Here is a 23,726-nt window from a genome sequence, read left to right on the forward strand (position 1 = left end):
GCCTTTTTCTCACTGCCATAAAACCTTGGCACATTTAAAGAACATGGGAATGGCCAGGAACGCTGTGCAACGTGTGCTGAAGGGCATGGGATAGGCTTGACGGCAGGACTCCGACAGTGACAGCATCTTAGAGGAACTTGAGGAAGCAAGATGAAGATGCAGGGGACCAGCCAGGACGGAGGCCCTGACCATGAGCCCAGGGTGCGGACATCAGTACAGAATTCCTAGGGTTTCTCAAGGGCCGCACTTGGCTCTGTCCCCTGCCGAGAGCAGACTGTCCTGAGAGTTCAAGCAGGCCTTGGCCTGCAATGCTCCTGGCCACAGGCCCTCAGTGCCCCTCTGTGCTTACAGCACCATGAGGTACAGGGGAGCGGGTAGCCACACTGCACAGGGCAGACAGCTGCACCACCGAAGTGGGACTGAGCCAAACCAGGGGCTGCTCCTGCCCTTCCCAGCAGGAGAGCCTAACACTGAGGATGCGGACACAGGGCCTGCGACTTTCCACCTTGTCTAACTTGCAAAGTTCTTCTCAGGTGAAATGATGCTTCTTCATAGAAAACAAAAAATCCAAGTAACTCCACTTTGGACCCAATGGATGTTAATAACTCATGGCCGGAGATGGCAGAGCAGGAGCACACTCCCCAGCTGGCTGCCTCAAGGGTCCCTGCAGGGCAGCTATGTGTGCCGAGGGACAGAGGTCGCCGTGCCTGGACTAGCCAAAGACCCTTACCACTGGGGAGGGAACAGGCACCAGGGTCAAGGCCACGATCTATGCGCAAAGAGGAAAAAGACAGCTCGTTCATACAGGTTTGCTTTATTTCCACGCTCAGCCTGCCAAGAGGACCTGCCACCCCCAAAGGGCAGGCACAGGTGGTGCTTCCTGGGTGCCTCGTGGCACCTCCCTGCTGGTCTCCAGGATGTACCCAGCTTGGGCCCACACAGGGGCAGCAAGTCCTCGGACAGAGTAACCACTCAGCTGCGGCGGCCCCTGGAAATACCACCACAGCAGGAGTAGCTGCGGGAATGCTGCAGCCCGAGTCCAGGAGCAAGCATGGCGGTGGTGACATCCAAATAGGAGAAAGTGAAAGCAGTGCCTTAAAACTGCCCACTGTGGACACCAGGGGTTAAAGGCACAAGATCGTGTCGAGATGGAAGGATCCCAGGTGTGTTCACAGTCCAGAGTGAAAGACAGCACAGGTAAAAACCAGAAGCTATGAAGGCTTCCGTAGGAGGGCCTTATGCCAGGGCCCGGCACGGTGACCTGAAACACGAAAAACTGTTTACTCCACATCCTGCTGCTAAGACCCACCTGCTAAGCAGGACCACCACTGACCTGCCCGGCTGAAAGCAGACCTGGCAGCCATGGCTCTATGAGGCTGGGAGAGTGGGAGACCTGCTTCAGCCTCGAGGACCACACTTACCTCCAGTGTGGAGCCAGCTGTGAGCCCACGACATACTATTTGGCCTGAGACAGATGAAGCAGCACCTGAGCACCTAGGGCCACATGGCTTGGCCCTTGAGACCCCACAACAGCAGAGCCCTCAGAGTCCCTGGACGCACACACTTGTGTGTCCCCCTCAGAACCGGCCGGTGACAGCCAGCACCGGAGTCACAGTGGCTGTGCCCTCCTCCTTCCTGGAGGATAGCCTGAGGCGGTCCTCTAGCAAAGGCCCCTGAAGCTGGCAAGCTGCTCTCGCCTCTGCCCTGGCACTTCACCTCACCTGCCAGGGTCTCCTTACCCATGGCCCTTCCATCCCCCCAGGCATCTCCTCGCCTGCCAATGCCATCTCCTGACCAGCTGGACAGCAGCTGTCAGACCCTAGGAGTGGCTCTGCACATCCTCGTCACATTCCACTCCAGCCTCGTGACCCTGGAGCTCGAGTCCCACTCTTACACAGGTATCTGCTACCTCAGGGGCCAGGCAGGCAGTGGTAATGCCAGTCCACAGGGGCTCCCAGGGGGAAGGGGGCTCACCACAGTGCTCTGGTCACTCTTGGTTCCCAAGGGGAATGATCTCCTCTGTGACAAAGAACTCAATGGTCTCCTCCTCCCAGTCGTCCACATTGCTGTCCAGCTCATCCGTGTCCACCCCTGAGAAGTGAGGAGAGCAAGGCGGACTCTCAGGCGGACCATCCCCAACTGGCCTGGCAGGATGGGAAGCAGCAGGACCAGCCCAAGGCAGAGGGCCCCATTTCTCTCTGCACAGCCTCAGAGCCCGCCAGTTACCTCCTCTCAGCTCCAGACGCTCATTCTTCTGCTCCATGTAGCGCTCCTGGGCCATCTTCCGGTACTTCCGGAAGTCTTCCATCATGGTTCTCCTCCTTTCCACCAGTTCCTGTAGACAAAGTCCAGGGCCGTTACAGACACAATCACCAGTGAGCTTTCCTTAATCAAAGGGGTAACATCCTTCCATGAGGAGCCTCATCTAATCGGTGCACACCTCAACAATGATGCAACACAAGAGGGACTCTCAGAGCTAGGGGTGGTGGTGCACATCTACAATCCCAAAACTTTGGGAGGCTGAGGCAGGAGGATCAAAAGCTCAACCCCAGCCTGGGCAACTTAGTGTGGCTGAGCAAGACCCTGCCTCAAAATTTTAAAAAAATTATAAAAATGGAGCTGAGGAATGCAGCTCAGTACAAAGGTCTTGGGTTCAATCCTCAGGGCTGGGCCAGGCCGGGGGGGGGGGCGGGGGGGCGGGGGGGGCACTGTGGGATACATTTGTTTGCATGTTCCTCCTCTAACACTGGCCCCAGCCCCACCTATGCTGAAAAGCAGCCACCCACAAACAGGGCCAGTCACTCAGGCCATCTGTTCCAGGTGCCAGGACTGGCCCGAAGTTGCCCTTGCTGGTCCACCCCACGCAGAGCAGAACAAGCTGGTGTTAGGGAAGAGCTGTACTCCTCACTGCATAGCAGCAGCCCTCCTGTGCCAGCTCACGACAGTGGTGGCTGTCAGCAGCCTCCTCAACTCCCAGAACAAGGCTCACCATTTTTTTTTGTTTTTTTTTTTTGGTACCGGGGATCAAACTCAGGTCCTTGCGCTTGCGCAGCAGGCGGTGAAACCACTGAGCTAAATCCCCAGCCCAAGGCTCACCTTCGAGGCTTTGGACTGGCTCAAACGATCATTCTGCTCAAAGATCTTCGAATATCTCTTCAGTTCCTTTTTAATTTGCTGAATGAATCAGACAAATCACTCAGGATTAACATTCAGAGCAAGAACCACAAATACAACTTTCAGAGTCACGTCCTTAGTGATTCAAAGATCTCTGAATACAGTCTTGCCCTCCTTCGCTTGAGTTCACCTCGTGGAGCAACTCTGTCCTGGGAATCAGACTCCCCTCTCACTGGCCCACTCCCCTGCTGCTCTGGAAATCCCAGCCGTGTCTGCACTACTCCCCAAGGCTGTGTTCCAGCCCCAGTCCATGCAGAACTTCCGGGCACAACCTCAAGGGCATCCTGACTATCTTGAAGCCACTCTTTTCCACCTGCCCACCCTTGCATTGTCCCAGGAGCCCCCAAAATGTCTTGCTTTCATTCCCCACTCATCACCCTTACAGTAACAGGAAAAACAACCACTCCTCTTTGGTACCATAATGGCTTCCACGCCCTGAGCCTGAAGGGGAGCCCAAACCTTTATCTGCTCCTGGCTGAGAAGTGTCGGGGGCCGAGGTCTCCAGAGCAGCTGGCAGAAGCGGTCCTTGTTATTCTTCTGCAGAAGGCGTCCCTGGAATGTCCATAGCCAGTAGGCATTGTCCACCTATGAAAGAGCAGGGGGTGCCCTGAGCCACTCCCTTCATCAGCTCAGAGACGGAGACCCCAGAGCCTCAGCTGCCAACAGAGCCAACAGGGCAGTAGCCAGTGTATCTGCCAAAGGATGCTCTGGGCATTTGGGACACACCCTGGGCAACTGACCGAGACCCTATCTCAAAATAAAAAGTTAAAGATCTAGCTCAATGCAAAGTCTCTGGGTTCAAACCCCAGTACCACGAAAGCCAAACCCCCCCCAAAACAACCATAAAACGCCCTGAAACAGCAAAAAACAATGAAAGAGAAAGGAAGAAAGAAAAACAGCAAGCCAGCCAGTCAGCCAGCCAGAAATAATCCTATTCAAGACCAGGGCATTTGTTCCCAGGGCAATTGCAAAGTCAGAGTTCCTAAAAACTCACTGTCTTCACTCAACAGAATTACTCTATGTGATCTCACAGGTTCTTTTTTTTTTTTTTTTTTCTGTGGTACCAGGGATCAAACGCAGGACTTTGTGCTCGCGAGGCAGGCACCTCGCCACTGAGCTAAACCCCGGACCCTCTCACAGGTTCTATCTGCATGAACTAGTTCAACCATCAATACCTTCTTCAACTAAAAGCAGTCATTAAACACAAAAACAAGCCTCCTGGAGCCTCACCCGCCCAGGGGCTTGGCACAGTGCATTGCAAGAAGATGGAAGACATGCCATAGGACATGGCTCAAGCTCTTGCAGATGGAGCTGCAAAATATTTCCGGTCATGGCTTTGTGAGACGCTAAAGCCAATGGTGCCCCTTTCCAGAAGCGGCTTGTGAACATATCCTTACCCTCTCTGGGGCTTCAGGCCCAGGACAAGACTCCTTCCACAGGTGGGCGCTGCTCCTGCACATTCTTGCTGTCCCTGAATCCCTGCCCCGCCCACTCCCACAGACACCAAGAGTGGCTCCTTGGAAGTGAGAAACAGGAGAGCCAACAATGACAGCAGGGGAGAGGGGAGGAGAAGCCCTACACATCACCACCAGCCCACAGGCCAGTTTGACTCTGCTGCCACGGCTGCTTGAGTCTTTCGTCCTACCTTATGGCTCCACCAGGACACAGAGGTGACCACGTAGCGTCCAGTGGGGTCCCACTCAACATCGGAGGCCATGTAGTGTTCTGCGATGTTCATGACAGTGCAATCTGAGGTGTCGACGAACGCCAAGGCCCCATTCATGCTGTGGAGGCAGCATGCAGTCAGGCCTCCCACATGCCCTCAAGAACCAGGGTCCCCACAGGGACCAGGGAGCTCGCTGCTGCTGGCTGTGGGGCCACAGCACTCTAATCTCTGTCTCAGTCGCAGAGTTTATACGGAAACGAGCACAGTGACATTCATAGGAGGAAGCTGTGAGACTGGGAACTATGACACAAACAGGACACATAAGGCTCCACGTGCTGTGATTACTAAGAGTGCTACGGCAGGCTAACCAGGTCTCCAAAACTACAGCAACGAGTCTGCAACAGAGCAGGGAACTCGGAGGCTGAGGGCTGAATGGCTCCACTTTAAGTAGAAATGGCAAGGAACAACAGAAGGAGACACTAAGTTCTCATCTTTACACCATCCACACAGGTAATGACAGCTACACAGCTGTGCAGTTAAATGCCTGTTCTGGTAGAAGACCCAGGGTTTTCCAAAGCGTGACTGACAGCCAGCAAGACCTTTCTAAGTGCAGAAGAATGTCTGCACAGGCACCCACGAGAGCGCTTGCAACTCCCCACCCAGGACTCAGACCAGGACAACGTCCTGTCCTCCCAACCAAAGCCTCAAGGACTCACCTCCTCAGACCGGCCAGCACGACAAACTGGCCCTGAGGACTCCAGAAGATGGTGTTTGCCTGCTGCTTATCAAACATTTCTGGAAGGAAAGAAAGTGCCTGTTTGAGTCTGAGCCAATAGTCCACTGGCCAACACGCAATGCTTCCTAGGAAAAGTCTGGAAAAACAGGCTCACAGTCAGAACCCACCCACCCATCAACCTGACTGGCCACCTGTGAAAATACTTCAGAAGGCCCAGCATTTAGGTAGAGCTTAGGTTATGAGCCACTCTAAAAAGAGAAGAGGACTAAAAGGAGCACAGGGGTACTTTGAAGCTATGCTCTTGTCTTTTAAGCTTCCCAAACCAAGTGGACAAAGGGTTCCCCACAGTAAATACTGTGCTTATAGCCAGCCTCATCCAAGACAGGCCCATGATGCCCAGCAGATCACCAGGGACATGACCCCAACAAGGCCACAGGCTCTCTCAACACTCCCAATATTTCTTTTCAGTTGTGAAGTCACAGAAACTAAGTTTATCATCTTTCTATACATGCTCACCCTACAACCAAGGCCAGTCTACCTGGACTGCATGTCCCTCCCCCTCCAAGACTGCACTCAAGCTGTTAACAAGCTGTGGTGCCTTCCTCTCTAGCTGCAGGAGACTCCAAGAACAGAAGCTCTTCTCCGAGAGGGGGAGAAGTAATGTCGAGCACCACCCTGCGGGCAGGATCCTCACGGACACTCCACTAAGCGACTGGACAGCGCTAAGAGTGCTCATTCTGTGGGAGTGCCGATGGTGCCTCACACATGGCAGAATGCAGATGACGACACAAAACTGACCATCAGCCTCATTAAAGGTGTGTCATGTGCAAAACTCAGCAGGTAGAGGGTACCTTTCTGTGTACAACTGTGTGCCTTCTGTCTGCAACTGCGATGCACGGTCCATTATTTCTGCTAAGCCGCGGCAGACTAAATTCACAGAACCGTTTTGGGAAGGGCTATTCCAGGATACGTCAACTCCCCCTGGGTACACTGTGACCCAGGAGCCCGGAGAGTGCACCTGAGATGCCCTTACAGGTCCACATGGATGAGAAACACTGAAGCAGCCACCGCATCCTCAATCCCATGGCACCTGCCAAGTCCCTACGTGGCAACCCTCGTGGAGCACCGAGGACACAGGGGACACCAGGTGAGAAGCAGCATCCTCAGGGCCACTGGACACGTGAGAATGATGAGGCCTTTGTAGGAGCACACAGTGAGGAGCTCAGCAACCTGGGACAGGGCCCACCCTGGGCAACAGCCCTACCACATGCCCAAGGGCAGAGGGACTGATCCAGGCAAGGCAGAGCCATGTCCACAAGGTGACCCTTGTGCCCTGGGGCAAGGCCAATGTCACCCAGAACCGTGGCTGAGGACGAGCTGAGGGCCTGGGCAGCTCTAAAAAGCTGCAGTGTGACTCAAAGCCTCGTTCCGGCAGTCACACACACACCTGTCACCACGCACAGTGTCACCTGAACCCCAGACATGCATTTAGAGTGACTGTCCCCAGACCAGCCATTCTCTCTTCCAGGGCCCTGGCAACACCCTACCATCTACTCTGCCTACCATCTGGCAGAAGCGGAGGCCCGAGATGGGCACACCACTTACTGATGAGCTCGATCTTCCCGTTGTTCTTGACATGGTAGAAGGAGACGGATATCCGCGGGGCCTCTCCATGGAGCACAGCGAACTTACTGCCATTGGGTTCCCAGGCGAAGGCTATGATGGTTTCTGCGATCAAAAAAAGGCCCTTGTGAACATTTATGAAAATATCCTGATCAGTTAAGTTGCTCACTAAAAGAAATAAAAGATATTCATTAGTAAACTGAAGGAAAAAAAACCCCTAATATATTTTTTTGGGGGGTACCAGATATCGAACTCAGGACCTTGCACTTGCCAGGCAGGCGCTATGCTGCTGAGCTAAATCCTCAGCCAAAAACCCCCTAATTCTTAAACTCACTGCGAGGACCTATTGCTTTCCTGAGAGTGACACACAGAGTGCACAAGCCGACATCTGGTGTGGCTCAGGGATATCACCTCTTACAGGCAATGCTGTGCCTGCAGAGAAGACTGGCCTCCTTGCACCCTGATTCATGGCCACACGGCACATCTTCTCATCTCTCTCCTTCTTCCTTTTCTCAATGGCAAAACAAAAAGCCAAACTGAACACACAGGCTGATGCCCAGCTAAAAGCAGAAACACACTACTGAGCAGCTTGTAGTAATCAGAATAGCAAGGGAAGTAAAGTCAGCTTTGAGAAATACAGCTAAGGTTTCTTCTGTTAGAAAAAAATCAGGACTGGTCACGGTGGCATATCCTGGAAATCCCAGCCCTCTTGGAGGCTGAGGCAGAAGTTGTCACAAGTTTGAGGTCAGTCTGGGCAACTTAGCAAGACCCTATCTCAAAATAAAATAAAAAGGACTGACTGGGGATGTAGCTTACTGGTAGAAAATACTTTCCTAGAATACATAAAGCCCTGGGAGTTCAATCCAAGATGCCCTGAAAAAACCAAACCAAACCAAAAACACTTCTAGTAGACAAAGAACATGTTTCGTATGTAAGATTCTTGCTTCGTGTCCTAAGATGGAATGCAGACCCACCCCTCTTACATGAGTGAAAATGAGCCTCTGCTACAAACCAGAAGACAGAGAAGTGGGGACCTTCAATCAGCAACCACACAACTTAAAGACTACAACTACAATGCACAAGAGCAAAACTGAGACTCAGACATGCATTGTGACTCAGAGGTGGGTGTTCACAGGGAGGCCTGACCCTTCAAGTCACTGCTCACTCAGTTCACACTGAAGGTGCAGAAGCCAAGTGAGAAGCAGCCCAGAAGGTCCATCCAGCTATGAACGACTAAAACTTACCTTTCATTTCAACCACATCGACAGGTACCTGTTTCTCTCTCATTCGGAAGATTTCAAAATTTGTGACAACACCCTGTTTATTAAGAAAGAAAAATAAAGAGGTGGTTGACGTTCTGGAGATTTTTTTTTTTTGGTACCGGGGATCAAACTCGGGACCTTGCACTTGCAAGGCAGGCAGTGGAACCACTGAGCTAAATCCCCAGCCCTCTAGAGATTCTTAAAAGCATGAGAAAAAGACTTAAAAGAACAATTCAAGAATTTAGTAAAAGATTAAACTCATACGCCCAACAAACACATGACACCTGAAATGACCACAGCGCTACTCCCCTGAGGAAGCAGTTCCTAATGCTATAGGGGATGAACAGGCATGGCCTCGGCAGACTGTGGCCATGGTCATGCTGCCTAGATTCTACGTCAAGGGAGCCGCCCAGAGGTCCTACTTGTACACAAGAGCTCCACAGTTGCACATTGCAGCACACCAGCCAAGCTCCCCAGTGCCCCAAGCAGCTATCAATGGGACCAAACGACTGAGATGCACTGGAACCTCCTGTCCCAGGATCTAAGGAAGCACCTGAGCCAATGAGCAGGGCGCCACCACTGGTGTAGGAGTGGATGAACACAACACCATCCATCCCGCCAGGGAGTACCTTTCAACCACAAAAGAAGGAACAAAACACACGAACTGTAAGGACACAAGAAGTGAGAGAAGCCAGAAGGGGGACTCCAGAGCTAGGAGGCAGACGTCATGGGTGAGCAGGTGATGAGGGGCAGCTGCTAACAGCCAGGGAGCTTCTGGGGGTGTGATAAAAATGTCCTGGAATTAGTAGTGGCCACTGAATTGGCTTTAATACTATGTGAATCACATCAAGAAATAAATCAATGTTAGGAAGAAGAAAATCTCTATTAGAAAAAAATAAAAAAATATACGCAATTAAAGCAGTACTTCGGTTCATGAACTTCTTTCCATGATTCTGGCCAGAGAATTTGTTTGACCAGAACTGTTGAAAGAATTAAGTTCATAAACCAAGGTGCCACTGTACCGATCAGGTAAACAATAAATGATGAAAACAAAGAAATTTGAGTGCAGTACTATGTAAAATATGTTATTCTTGGTGTTTAAAAAAAAAAATGTAAACCCTGAAACTAACATCACAGAATGACAGGTGTCTGGAGACGCAGCTCAGTTCAAAGGCCATGGTTTCAATCCCAGTACTGAGAGAGAGTGAGAGTAAGAGAGAGAGAGAGAGAGAGAGAGAGAGAGAGAGAGAGAGAGGAGGGTAAAGCCTAGAGATCTTTCACTGAGGAAAGAAACTAACTATCCTCCTCAACTAAAATATGCCAAGACCTCTCTCATCTCGATAGGGTCAGCTAACTTCTTTCAATACCTGGTTGGTCTGAAAATAATCCACAAACATCAACAACAAAATATATCCATCAACATCTTCCAAACAAACAGCTAGTTCGGAACCAAGTTTTAAAAAACCTGTTCCCATTGCCATCCACTTACCTGGGTGCCTTTCGGAGTTCTGTCCACTTTAACACACAGGTAATCTCCGTTTTTCTGCCAATGCAGTTTGCAATCCACCACATTGAAGAGATTCCTCACTCGGATCTCTTGTCTGCTAGGAAGCTGCATCAGGGTCACCCTGGCTGGAATATCTTTGTCTTCTGGCACCCAGAAGGCTATTATGTTACCACCAGGAGACCAAGAAAAGTCTCTGCAGGACAAAGAAATAAAATGTCACCCAAAGACTAAGTGATTATAAAACTGAAAAGCAAGAGTGCAACAGAACTCATTTGCTGTGTGAACACTCCACGCAGGCACACTGCCCCGTGGATGGGAGCAGAGAGCCCGCCGCACAAGAGCCCTGCTCCTGGCATTCTGCACACAGCTCAGCTGTGCTTATGGCTCTGGGACATGGCCACATCCTTTTAACAGTTAGGCGATAGTCAGATGTTATTAACTCTGCCTATTGTTGCATGGCAGACTGACCCAGCTGAGCCACCACACTCCTGCTACAAGGTAAATTTAAGGCTGATGAGCCAGGTGTAGCGGAACATGCCTGTAATCCCAGCACTCAAGAGGTAGGAGGATCACCCCAAGCTTGAATTAATCTAAAGATTAATTAAGAAGCTGGGCATGGCGGCACATGCCTATAATACCAGCACGCACATGGGAGGCTGAGGCAGGGGGGATTGAAGCAAGTTTGAGGTCAGACTGGGCTACATAGTGAGTTCAAAGGACAGCCGTAACTACATAGCGAGACCCTGTCTCAAAGCCACCCCCTTAAAAAACATTAAGATTTAAAAGGGGAAAGATTCCCAGTCAAAAGTGTAGGAAGACAGAAGATGAACAAGGACAATTACCATACTCATTTTAAATCATCTGTAGGAATACTGTTTAATTGCTTATCTACACAAAAACATCTTTACACATGCTATAGTCTGTGTTTTGCATTTACTGAGAGTCAACATCCTGGTTTAAGTCCAAATTGTACCCAAGAATGTAAAAACAAAAGGATTAAGACACATTAGTGTCCTTGGACTGCTGCACTTCACTGCTCCAAGACTGGGCAGCCCAGGAGCCTTTGGATAAAAACATACCCACTCAATACGAAGAATGACCTACAACACATCGATGCTTACCAGCCACCCACACATCACCCAAGCCAGCAAGCAAGACCTTTTACCCAAGGTACTTCCTTCAAAGCCCCTCGCCCCACACCCTAGGTCAAGGACAGGTACAGCCTGAGACTCTGAGGCCTAAAAGATTTACTTAAGTATGCAAAGGAAAGGGAAATGCTGTGACCATAAGCAGTGGCAGCAGAGGGAGCCAACTGTGCCATCCCTGGGGTTACTCCAACAAATGATGTTTCTCTCCAACTGCCTAAGAGCTGAGTGCTGAAGAAAGAAGAGCAAATAAAACCACTGCAGTGGATCAAGTATTGTGTACCTCAAAAATTCACATGCTGAAATGCTAACCACCAAGATAATGGCATTAGATAGGGCCTTTGGGAGATAATCTGGTCAAAAGAGAGGGATTCCACTGAAGGAGCTTTGTCCCTTACATTATAAAGGCCGCAGAGGGCTGCCCATTCCAACACCTGAGATGACAGAGAAGCCCACCTCTCAGACAGAGCCTGCAGGTGCCAAAGCTCAGACTTTCGGCCCCCAAATGGAGAGGAAGACATTTTGTTGTGTGAAGCCACCTAGACTGTGCTGTTCTGTTGGAGCAGCCAGAACACAATCAAACCAACTTTATGGAAACGTTCACTTACTTTATTCCCGAGATCTTCAAACTCTTCTTGTCCAAAAGACCCATAGACTGCCCAAAAGAAAGAGGATTATAGTTGAACGTAGAGTGTGGAAATGTTTCAATTGCACATATTTTTAAAAAATTTTGCGCACTGGGGACTGAACCCAGGGATATTCTACCTCTGAACTACATCCCAAACCCTTTTCTTTACTTCAAGACAAGAGTTGTGCTAAGCTGCTCAGGCTGTCCTCCAATTTGTAATCCTTATACCTCAGCCTCCTGAGGACCTGGGATTACAGGTGTGCACCGCCACATCCAGTTATAATTATATAAAACATTTTTTTAAAAAAGTTAATGCTCTAAGTTTGTCTGGGGAGCAGTATCACCCAGGATGACAGGTGACATTCAAAACAATTCAATCCCGCAGTAAGATGTATACTGCCCAAGCCATCTTAAGACTCCCTAGCCTCAATTCCCACAGCAGCACATGGCAGGGCAGGCACGATTCAGGAGCTCAACCTGCACTGAAGGCTGCAGGAACCATGCACTAAGCTGCATCTCTTCACTGCACCACAAATCAAAGAGCAGTGCTACATTCTCTCACACACACATACTGCTGGCTATGTGCAACGGACAAGATTAATTTGTCAGATCACTAAAATCACTCACAGGAGTTTCATAGATGCTAAGGGTATCCATCGTCATTCTTGCAAAAAACTTGCCATCATGGCTCCACCTAAGAAGAAGAAAAGAAGTCCCAGGATACAACAATAAAAAAGAAAAGGTACAAAGAGTCCACTGTTGTGGTCTACTCACTTGAAAATAGGCCAGTGGGCTGAGCTCTCACAGTGAAAACCTCTCTTCTTGTGCCCAGTGAGGATGTCCCAGATGATTATGGCCTGAGGGTCATCCTGAGTGTCCATTAGGGGGCTAAAGGTCACCAGGTATCTGTAGGAGAGGGGCCCACTTAGCAAAGCCTCCTAACACCAAACCCTGTATATACAGTATGTTTTTTTTAATCTGTGCCTATCTACCTTAAGATTATTTTAATTAGGCAAGGTAAGAACTCAACAATAAAGCAGAACGATTTTAACAACATACTGTAATAAATGTTACTTCAAGCCAGGCATGGTGGTGGATGCCTGTAATCCCAGCACCTGGGTGGCTGAGGCAGGAGGATCACTTCAAGTTCTAGGATAACCTGGGCTACACAGTGAGTTCAAGGCCAGCTTGAGCTACACAGCAAAGCTGTGCCTCAAAAAAAAAATAAACAAAACCAGTAAGTAAAAGTTATGTGAATGTGGTCTCACTCTTTAAAGAGCCTAGACATACAGCGACGTTCTTGTGCTGCGGCTGACGGTAGGTACCTGAAACCTCAGAACGTGAAGTACACACAGGGGACTGCAATACTCTCAAATGGCTCCGGCAAAAATGCTTCCTCCGGTGTTTGAGGAAGGAAATGCTAACAAACCAAACAAAACGTTAGGTGGAGAGTCTCAGCAGACAAAGTATGTAGGGTTCTTCCTGCCATTTTTCTCTTAAGTTTGAAGTTAACCGTAACATAAAAGGGTTAAAAATCACCCACAGGAGGCTGCAGGAGGCAGGAATGAGACAGCACCCACACCGACAACAGCTCACCTCTCACAAGGCGAGAAGTCGATGAGCTGCACCCCCTGGTGGCTGAACCTCTGGATCTGCTTGAATTTGTCTCCCCCCCAGAGAGCGATGCCTCGCTGATGGAAGGTGGCCAGGTAGGTGCCCTTGGGGGACCAACGCACGTACGTCTCCGTCCACCTCTGTGGGACAGGGCAGAGTCAGCATGAACATAACAGAAAAGCCTGACACAGAGACCTTTCCTCCTCCGCAGTGAATCTATTTTCACTTCTCAGAACTTATTTCAAAGCTGAAAACGGAATAAAAGGTGTTCTTAGAAAGTAACCTCAGAGAGAAACACTCTTTTAGCTCTTTCACTAGTTTCTGAAATAAAGTTCTCCTCCCTTAAGAAAACAGAGATGAGGTCAGTGCTGATGCAACAAATACGCACCGCTCTTTCTTCAATTGAGACGGGGTCCTTCACATCGTTCCAGAATATAGAAGTCCGGTCTCCACTCTCAAAAATCACACTGTACTGATCTCTACATTCTGCCTCTTCCAGCCAGTAACGTAAATTTCCCTAAAAAGAACCAAAAGCAGGGGATTTAACAGCACTTCCATCAGTGTTAACAAAAGGAAACTCACTCACAGCTACTGCCCTTAGATGACAAACCTGGTCAGCATCGTTTTGGTCCTGGGCATTCATGACTGCTATTCAAGTCAGTCACCATTTCTATTAACTACTTAGATACAGATAGCATGCAACTTACCAGATCTTTAAAAGGCTGTTTTTCTGGAATATCCCATTCATCACTGATCGTCATGTACCTGGAGGAGAGCGGACAACTGCTGAGCAGCACTAACTGGTGACCGAATTTGGTGGTGGGAGGGGGCACAATGCCAGCAATCAGTGGTGTGTACCCAGGCAGCCCCACCCTGCCCCTCCCACAGGGGGATGAACAGATGGACAGGTGAGTGGTTCAGCTGGGATAAGAAGTGATGAGGGGTCTGTTGGCTGGGAACATGGGGCAGATGTGAAACATTCCTCTTGTCTCTGACGCCGAAAAGCCACCAGCACCCATTGAGAAGCAATGAACCACCTTCGAGTGTTGAGTATCGGCTCTCACATACTTGAGGTCAAGTCTGAACTCACTTGTCAAAATCAGTGAAGAGGTTGACCCGGAACGTGTGCTGCTTGTCGAGCTTATAGCCATCAGCGCTTTTCACAGCGTCCACAGCGTGGGCAGGAGATGCATACTCCAGGAAGATGTATCTGAAGTGAGAAAGCAGGCAATGTGCACGCATGCAGGCTGTCAGGTCAGGCAGGCCACATGCTGCACACCAGAATCCTCGCCTATCACTAAGGATCTCACTGCCATGGCCCTGAGACAGTCAAACTGAGAAACAGCCCAACCCACAGGCCAAGCAACTTCCCAAACAAGAATGACATCCCAACTGGGAGATCCAAAGTCTCTAATGTCATACTCAGAATCTAGAGAGGTTAACAAAAAATGTGTGGTTTTTGGGGGATGGTACTGGGGATCAAACCCAAGGCCCTGTATACCAAGTTATATCTTTAACTCTTTTTTATTTTTTGAGACAATAGCTCACCAAGTTGCTTAGGCTGGGCTTATACTTATGATCCTCCTGCCTCAGCCTCTCAGACTGCCAGGATTACAGGGTTCCACCACTATGTCTTGCTGTAAACGTGTGTTACTTTTTTTTTGGTACCGGGGATCAAACTTGGGTCCTTGTGCTTGCACACCAGGTGGTGAAACCACTGAGCTAAATCCCCGGCCCAAACGTGTGTTACTTTGACTGTGGATGCATTCATGACATTTACATAAGTCAAAACTTAACAACCTATACACTTTAAATTATGCAAGTTTACTGGCTCTCAATTACTCCATTAAAGCTTTTAAAAATAATTCACTACTATACAATGGGTGTGATGGCACACACCTATGATCCTACCACTCGAGGCTGAGGCAGGAGGACCTCTGCAAGTCTGAGGCCAGCCTGGGCTACACAGTGAGTTCAAGGCCAGCCTGAACTACACAGCAAGACCTTGTCTCAAAAAGGAAAAAAAAAAGTTTACTATTATGCATTACAAGCAAAATTACACAGGATTTTAGAGGATGGTTTCATTACTGAATAGGTAAACATGTAAGACAGCAACTGTTGCTCAAAAGGTTTTCCTTCAAGCCACTTCCCAAAGCACGAAGCTTCCCACTATTAGTGTACTTGATTATCTTTCCAGAAACAAACTGTTCTAGGTAGTTTTTAAAACTTCAAAACCTTAACTTTAAAAAGCAAACTTGTGGGCTAGAGATTTAACTCAGTGGTTCCGCCACCTGCCTTGAAAGCACAAAGTCCCAAATTCGATTCCTAGCACCAAAAATACCCCAGCAAACTTGCCAGGTATTGTGGCACACACCTGTAATCCCAGCACTCCAGAGGCTGAGGCAGGAGGCCGCCTGAGTTCAAGACCAGCCTGGGCTATATAATGAGTTCAAAACCAGTCCGAACTGCATAGTGAGACCCTACCTTAAAAAAACAAAAACAGGGCCAGGGATTTAGCTCAGTGGTTCCACCGCCTGCCTCACAAGCTAAGGACCCGAGTTCGATCCCCAGTAACCCCCCCTCAAAAAGAAACAAAAACAAAAAGAGCAAAAAGTGAATTTGAGCTGAGGGTGTATATAGCCTGGTGGCAGAGCATTTGCCTAGCGTGTAAGAGGCTTGGGTTCAATTCCCTGAACCACAAAACAAAAAAAACCCCAACCAAACGAAAGCTGAACATTATCATCCTCACATTCCCACGAGACCACTCTGTGTTCTCAAGGTCTGATGGGACTGGGAAGCATCAAACCAACTTCCATCAACTACCAGCAGCAGCCACTCTGACTGGCCTTGCACCTGACAGGGCAAAAAGCTAAGCACTGTACATAGCTCAACAATCTTGCTCCTGGGAGTGAAGAAGAAGCTCTTACACTTCCATAGGACATGGGTACAAGACTGTTTAGGTGCCCATCAACAAGAAAATGGACACCTCACAGACAACAGAACACCACCGCTTTCACGACGGATCAAGGAAGGCTGGGGCTGTAGCTCAGTGGCAGTGTGCTTGGCCAAGCATGTGCAAGGCCTGGGTTTGATCCCCAGGACTGCGGGAAAAAAAGCTTCCCAGGGCGGTACATGCCATTAATCCCAGCACTCTTGGGGGCTGAGGCAGGAAGATCACAAGTTTAACCCACCCTGCCAACTCAGTGAGACCCTGCTCAAACTTTTAGAAAGTTTTAAAGAGCTGGAGATGTAGTTCAGTGTGAAGGCCTTGGGTTTAATCTCCAGTACCATACAAAAAATAACACAGGAATTAGAACAAAATTTTTAAGAGAAGAGGCAAACCTCGGGTCACATAGCTACATTTTCATCTTTAAAAGACAGCACTATTTCAGGGAGCACTGAGTGTTGCTAATTGAGTGGTGACGCAACACTTTCACTTGGACTGTAAGATGCACTCTCATTTCAGAGTTGTTCAATTGGGGGGAAATGGTTAAAATGAAATTCCACGTGGAAAATTTTCTTTAAATTCTGCCAGCTTGCAGACCAGTCTGAGCTTTTACCCAGTATATATCTAGGTTGTCAATTACTTTTCCTAGGGCAAACAAGTTAGCAGCCAACTCACATCGTAACTCAAGAGCTGTCCTGTGCCCTGCCCTCTCCACTGAGGACCCCAGAGCCAAAATCTCAGCTTCTGCAAGCTTTTAGGCTGGTGCTTGAATCAACCTTATTACAGTAAACCACAGGTGTACAATAGGTTTCCACAAAGGGTGATCATCACCAAAACACAAATGCTACTACTTCAGTGACGAGACAGCAGACTCACCCTTTTGTCTTTCCATCCTCTTCAGGATAATAATCATTTGTGATTTTACCAAACTTGGAAAAGATCTTGTGGATGACATTTTTGAGTTTTTCAAGTCGGTCAGGTCCCACCTGGGGAACACTGTCCACTACAATCACTGAATCAATTCCGTCTGCTTCCTGAGGTCGATCTTTGAGTATATCGCCAAGCAATTCTGTGTGAGTGAAAGAATTGTCAAATGATACTTAAAAGACAAACCAAGAGGGCCAGGGATTTAGCTCAGTGGTTCCAGTGCCTGCCTCGCAAGCGCAAGGTCCCGAGTTCGATCCCCAGTACCAAAAAAAAAAAAAAAAAAAAAGACAAACCAAGAAACAGCCAGGTGTGGTGGCACACACCTGTAATCTCAGCAGTGAGAAGTTGAACCAGAGGGTTACTGCAAGTTTGAGGTCAGCCTGAACTACAGTGTGACCCTGATTCAAACCCCTCTCTCCAAAAAACAAACCACCAAGAATCACACTCATGTATTAGCTTGGCACATTGAAAAAGTTTCCAGAAAACAAAGTATGAATGGTCTAATCTGCTTTTACTGTGAACAAGGGAAGCCATGAATTGGATATGTTAGTGTGTTCCTGTAATCCCAGCGCTCCAAGATTTCAGACCCAACCTGAGCCGCTTAGCAAGTCATCTCAGCAGCATCGGAGACACATCACTTTGGAAGTCCCAAAATTACTAGGAGTTGTGGACAAGAAACCAAATATGTACTTTCTATTGTATGGAAAATATCAGGGTAGGAATACTATTTAAACTAGGAGACTATGGGATGCACCTGTAATCCCAGCAACTTGGAAGGGCCTCCAAGGTCATGAGTTCAAGACAGACGTGGGCAACCAAAAAATTAGCTAAATAAACTAGAAGAATATATAAGCTCCTAAGCGCGTAATTAATAGCATTTTCTCTTTTTCTTAATGGTACACAAAATAATGATGCATCTTACAGGACGTGATGGAGCACACCTTTAAGTCTAGCACTCAGGGGGCTGAGGCAAGAGGACTGCTGTGAATTCAAGGTCAGCCTGGGCTACACAGTGAGTTGAAGGCTGCCTGATCTATAGAGGGAGACTCCTAAAACACAAACAAAGCAAAGATGCACCTTGCAAATGATAGTGTCTTTGACTTGGTGAGATGCCAGACAGGGCAGCCAGAAAGCATCAGATGACTGCAGACATTAAGTGTACAAATGCTTAGTACAGTGCTTGGAAGACAGCATATATTCACTTTCCGTGTGTTAATAACTACACCTAAAAACGCAAAATGTGCTACATTTATGCCACTTGCTCTTAAAGCCTAAATCTTGAGTATTCAAAGTTCTTAAAATTGATTCACTTCCATAAAACAGTCAGCTAGCGTATGAGAAACAGAAGGTGGTATTAAAAACAGGAGAGAAACAAACACAAGTGGTCAGTGACTCTATGCCACTCTGCTGCTGCTCTGTGTGAGGCTGGTCTCAGCCCCAGCACCACTAAGAACACCCAAGTACCTACTGGAGGCAGCCACAAGGGCAGCAAGCGAGACTCAAATGAAACAAAGCAAATTCCCATCTCTTATTGTTCTGTGCACACCCTGAGCCCAGGTAGCTAGCCTACAAGGCTATAAATTCGAGGAGCTTGAGGAGAAAGACACTTTTTACAGCTGCCATCAAAGTGCACTTGCCAGGTGAAACCGCATCAGTAAACACAGCCAAAATGATTACTAGGTAACTTCTGAACAGTCAAAAATGGTTGCTACATGAATTTCTACTTGTTCTGGAAGCTAATTATCACACTAACTGTTTTACTACACTCCAGAATTTCAGTATGTTAAATGACACATATCAGAAATATTTTGTTCTATTTCTTTCTCAAAAGTTAAACAGGCTGGGCATGGTGGTGCACACCTCTGATCCCAGCAATCAGCAGAGGAAGGATTGTTCATTCCAGTTTGAGGCAAGTGAGACCCGGTTTCAAACCAAAAAAGAAAAGTTAAAAAGTGAATTCTCTACACTCTTTTTTGTGTTTATTATTATTGTTGTTGTTTGTTTTAAATTAGCTATAACAAAAAGTTAAAACATTTTTTCAACTTGGGCATAGTGGTGCACACCTGAAATTCCAGCTACCAGGAAGGCGGAGGCAGGAAAACCAAATTCCAGGCCAGCCTGGGCAAGGCAGCAAGACACTGTCTCAAAAAGGGGTATGAATGTGTTTCCCAGGGATGTAGCTTAATGGTAGGGTGCTTGCCTAGTGAACCCACTTGCTTCAACACACACAAAGTGGGAGGGGAGTGCAAAAGAGGAAAATAGTTTTAAGCAGCAAGCTGTCATAAATCATTTCTAATTAATTTCAACACTTCTATGAATGATTATTAAAAAATTACCTTAACAAAAACCACTGGGCTGAGGATGTAGCTCAGTGGGGGAGTGTTTAACATGTGCAAGGCCTTGGGTCACCCTCAGCAAGCTCTCCTCTCCTAAGTAACTGCCACCTGAATTTCAAAGATGCTAAAATTGACATCAGGGAAAAGGGAAAAAACAAGGAAAGGGGAAGTCAGAGACACAGCAGCCCCAGAAATCCTTGATACAGAAGTTGTAGTGAAATCTCTGGGATACTTTTAAAAGGTGCTCAGCATACAATTAAATGGCCTATTAAACTGCATCTGAAATTTACAAAGCTTATACCATAAAAAGCTCAGCTTCTATACTAACTGTGGACTCCTTCCCACAAGCTCAAAGTGTCTACTCAGTCTATAAAAATGTGCCCACAGCTAGGAAGGGAATGAAGTAACTACACAATGCACAGCCCATCTCACTCACTATCAGGTACTCCTGGCTATTGGACTCCCAACGTGGCTCCAGGAAAGAATTTTCAAAACTAAATTGGAAAAATACAGATATATAATACTTAGTAAGCCAAAGAAAACATTTGAAGTTAAAAAATTTTGATCACATATTTGTCTAGCCAAACAATAAAGGCATCTAAAATAATGAACAGAATGAAAGATACAGATTAAGGTGTAATTGTGGGAGAGAATAATGAGGCAAGACACTCTCCACATTGCTCTTCCTAAAATCCAGTCCATTTTGGAGAATGTAGACACTGTCCTACTTTCCCCAGCCCCCTCTGATCCTGTAGGGCACACCACAACCAGGAGGCAGGAGGAAAACTGGAAGAGTTCTAGTTCCTCAAGACCAGCTGCCTCTCACTCACTCTGGCCAACAATGACCAGCAGAACCATCCTGGCACCCAGAGGCCACAATGACTTCACCCAGCCTGGAGAGCCCTGCATTCAGGTTACCATCCCCTCGCTGTCAAAACACTGAATTCTGGAAATAATCCACATTATCATCTGTGAATTAGATGGGCTCAAACAACACTTCAAAAACCTTAACTGAAAAAAAAAAAAACACCCTTAACTGAGCCAGACATAGCAGCACACACCTGTAATCCCAGCATGCAAGGCTGAGGCAGGAGGATGGCCAGTTCAAGGCCAGCCTGGGCCACATAGTGACTTCAAGGCCAACCTGAATGACACAGAAAGATCCTGTCACAAAACAAAAGAAAACAAAACACAACCAAAACCCAGATGTGGCAGCACATGCCTATAATCCCAGCACCCAGGAGGTGGAGGCAGGAGATCACAGGGCATGACACCACTCTGGGCTGCACAGTGAGTTTAAGGTCAGCCTAAACTATGTAGCAAGACTTTGCCTCAAAAAACTGAAAAACAAAATGATCTTGGAATTACAAGGGTACACCACCACACCCAGCTTAAAATTTGGGATTTTTGGGGCCGGGGAATTAGCTCAGTGGCACCACACCTGCCTTGCAAGCACAAAGTCCTGACTTTGATCCCCACTACCAAAAATAAATAAGTAAATAAATTTAGGATTTTTTTGTGTGTGTGTGACAGGGTCTCAATATGTAGCCCAGGCTGGCCTTGACCTCATGGCAATCCTCCTGCCTCAGCCTCCTGAGTGCTGGGATTACAGAAGGAGGGCCACCACTCTGTGAAATCTTAGGATCTTAAAACGTTAAGAAAAACTGGTGTGTTGAAGAGACAACTGGTCTGGGCAGAAGACTAGTATCTCTCCAGCAACCTGCCCCACCTGAAGGGACTGGCACACGCCTGCAAGGGTGAGGGGCATAGACTAGGTGCTCCCAAAGTCTCAAGATACGTAGTAAGCAGTTCTCTTTGTTTCACATGCTAAAATGTCTTTCATGAAATACAATAATGTTGAAAGTAACTGGTAGCTCCTTAAAAATGGCTGAACGCTGAGGCCAGGGATTTAGCTTAGTGGTTCGCACAGTCCAGAGTTCGATCCCCAGTACCAAAAGAAAAAAAATGTCTGAATGCCAAATTAACAACTCTATTGGTTAGGATTAGACTTGATGTGTCTCCACCATCTACTTCAACAGTGGTGTTCTTTCTTGTCTTTTCCACTCTGGCATTAAGTTAGTTAACACATACAAGAATTGATGATGCGATTTCAACTTGGAGAATTAAAATAGCTTAAAAAAAAAAAAAAGCAGCCAGCTACCATCAGAAGTCACTTTAGCAAGGAAGCTCCCAGGCAGGAAGAAGTAATGCCTGTAAAACCACAGTAGGAAAGGCAAAGTAAGCTGCTAAAACATGAAAAAGCAATCTCCCAACATAAAGATGGCCTGCCCTGCAAACCTACGGGAATAACGAGAGAAACAGATGGAAATTTGACAGGTTCTCCTTGGCACTATCCTACTAAGACACTTCTGTGGGGAGAGGATGCAAAGGTACCCAGCACGGCACAACTTGCCAAGAGGTCTGGCTGGTTAGCTCTGGTAATCTTGGCCCGGGAAGCAGAAGTCCTGCCCAGCTATGCCTCCAGCTGCTCCTCATGCACACCCTGGAACCTACCGCGCTCTCTACCCCTTCCCAGTTGTGCGACTGTGATGCAGATAACTAGCTCCCCGAATGATCTCCTCTAGACCTCTCTTTCGAAGGAAAAAATCAGAACCCGTATTCTCGCAGAACACCCGCCCCACGAGGGGAAGGCAGCTGCAGGGAGAGGTCCCTTCCGCCCACGGCCACGCTCGCCCCCTCACCTTCCTCGCTCACGTCATCCACGAAGTCCTCAGGGTCGCTGAAGGAGGGCTCATCCGCCTCGCCGTTTTCCACCGCGCGAGGCTCGGCCTCGGCCGCACTGCCCTCGGGCCTGACCGCCTCCTCCGCGCACTGCTCGCTGGCCTGGTCTCCCAGGGGCTCGGCCTCGACCTGCGGCGCCGGATCCTCGGTGGGCGGCGGCGGGGGCGATGCGGCCGAACCAGGAGTTAGCTCTTCCGCCGGCTCGGCACTTACCACGGGCTCCGGCCCAGCCACTGCCTCTTCCTCGGCGCCCTCGCTCCGCGCTACCTCGGGCGCGCCGGACCCAGCCGACTCCTCCTCCGCGGGCGACTGGGCTGCCGGCTGCTGCCGCGCGGGGTCGGGCCGCTCGTCGGCCGCCTCCGGCGCCGCCACGTTCTCCGCGTCCTGCATGGGGCCGCGCTAGTCCTCGCCCGTCTCCGCCGCGCGCTTCCGACTCCCAGGTCGCCCCGCGCCGGCTAGCGCCTAGCCACGTGCGTGCGCCGGAGAGCTGTACCAACTGCGGTGCGGAGGGGAATTCAAGTCCCGACTTTTCGCTAAACGCCCGGAGTAACTCTGGTGCGCAGGAGAATGTCTGCTGCTAATCTCAGCGGTGTTTAAGTGAGAAGAAAGTACTCAGTTCCTACCAATAAAGTTGCTCTCAGCAGCCATTAAACTCATGGGGGAACTATTACTGCCCCATTTCTGACAGCAGATAGTTCAGTCCAACATGGTAGCCACGGCCTTCCTTCTCCCATCGGGCTATTCGTGGAGGACCGGACTATTGAAGGCGCCGGCCGGTTCCAGAAATCATTTTAAAAAAGGAAATTGCATGAAGACATGATGTAACTAAAAAAATCTATACCATGTAAAACTGTAAGCTCTACAAACTGTTGTATTTGGGCCATCTTAATCTGTAGTCAGCCAACTTTCGCATACTCCTAAATTCCCCCTTTCCGTTTCTGGATATTAGAGGCGTCTACTGTCGGAGCAAAAGAACGGACCATTTCAAACTATACAAGAAATTCGCGGCGAGCGAGAGATGCCCGATACAACTAGAAGGAGAACGTCTCCGCTCAATCCAAAAGCGCAGGCAGCTGCCTCCGTTCGCTTAGGCCGTCCCCACCCACAAAGGCTGTAACTCGGCCGCTCCCCCTTCCATGCTCCCACCGTGGTTTGGTCCGACGGAGGCCACCACCCTACTCGCAGGAGAGGGCGGGCCAAGTGGGCGAGGCGAAAGCGGTCACGTGGGTTGGGCTGCCTGAGTTTAGAAGGGCACCTGGGAATACCTGGGGGTTGTGGGAGAATTGTCTGTTCTTTTTTGGTACTGGGAATTTAACCCTGGGGTTTTCGTACTGAGCTGCATCCTCAGCCTTTTTTAAAAATTATTTTGAGCCAGGGTCTCAGTCGCTAGATTTCCCTGGCTGGGCTCGAATTTGGGAT

At 48.7% G+C, this 23,726-nt stretch overlaps 1 protein-coding gene across 1 annotated transcript; it reads right to left on the reverse strand.

Annotated features, from left to right (window-relative positions):
- Positions 1 to 798: 798 nt before the first annotated feature.
- On the reverse strand, positions 799 to 23,376 carry Eif3b (eukaryotic translation initiation factor 3 subunit B). Its single transcript, XM_004840424.4, has 19 exons — positions 22,268 to 23,376; positions 17,179 to 17,371; positions 14,446 to 14,565; positions 14,063 to 14,120; positions 13,744 to 13,872; positions 13,338 to 13,495; positions 12,516 to 12,647; positions 12,369 to 12,435; positions 11,722 to 11,768; positions 9,951 to 10,161; positions 8,444 to 8,516; positions 7,182 to 7,304; positions 5,557 to 5,635; positions 4,820 to 4,958; positions 3,634 to 3,759; positions 3,097 to 3,174; positions 2,227 to 2,335; positions 1,975 to 2,091; positions 799 to 1,261 (listed from the first exon to the last, which is right to left on the reverse strand). The coding sequence occupies exons 1-18, from the start codon at positions 22,695 to 22,697 to the stop codon at positions 1,988 to 1,990; spliced, it is 2,376 nt and encodes a 791-aa protein (XP_004840481.1). The 5' UTR covers positions 22,698 to 23,376; the 3' UTR covers positions 799 to 1,261; positions 1,975 to 1,987.
- Between the last annotated feature and the right edge of the window lie 350 nt (positions 23,377 to 23,726).

Source organism: Heterocephalus glaber, unplaced genomic scaffold (genome assembly GCF_053883595.1).
Source record: "Heterocephalus glaber isolate CG9 unplaced genomic scaffold, H.glaber_assembly_v1.0 deba00001610, whole genome shotgun sequence".
Classification (NCBI taxonomy): domain Eukaryota; kingdom Metazoa; phylum Chordata; class Mammalia; order Rodentia; family Bathyergidae; genus Heterocephalus; species Heterocephalus glaber.

What these genes read in the sequence shown, in the direction of transcription:
- Eif3b (XM_004840424.4), bottom strand. Translation starts at nt 22,697, where the DNA reads ATGCAGGACGCGGAGAACGTGGCGGCGCCGGAGGCGGCCGACGAGCGG. An exon ending in TGTCCTGGTGGAGCCATAAG is followed by an intron (nt 3,760 to 4,819) that starts GTAGGACGAAAG and finishes GCTCTTTCATAG; the next exon opens with GTGGACAATGCCTACTGGCT. An exon ending in TCAGCCAGGAGCAGATAAAG is followed by an intron (nt 3,175 to 3,633) that starts GTTTGGGCTCCC and finishes TGATTCATTCAG; the next exon opens with CAAATTAAAAAGGAACTGAA.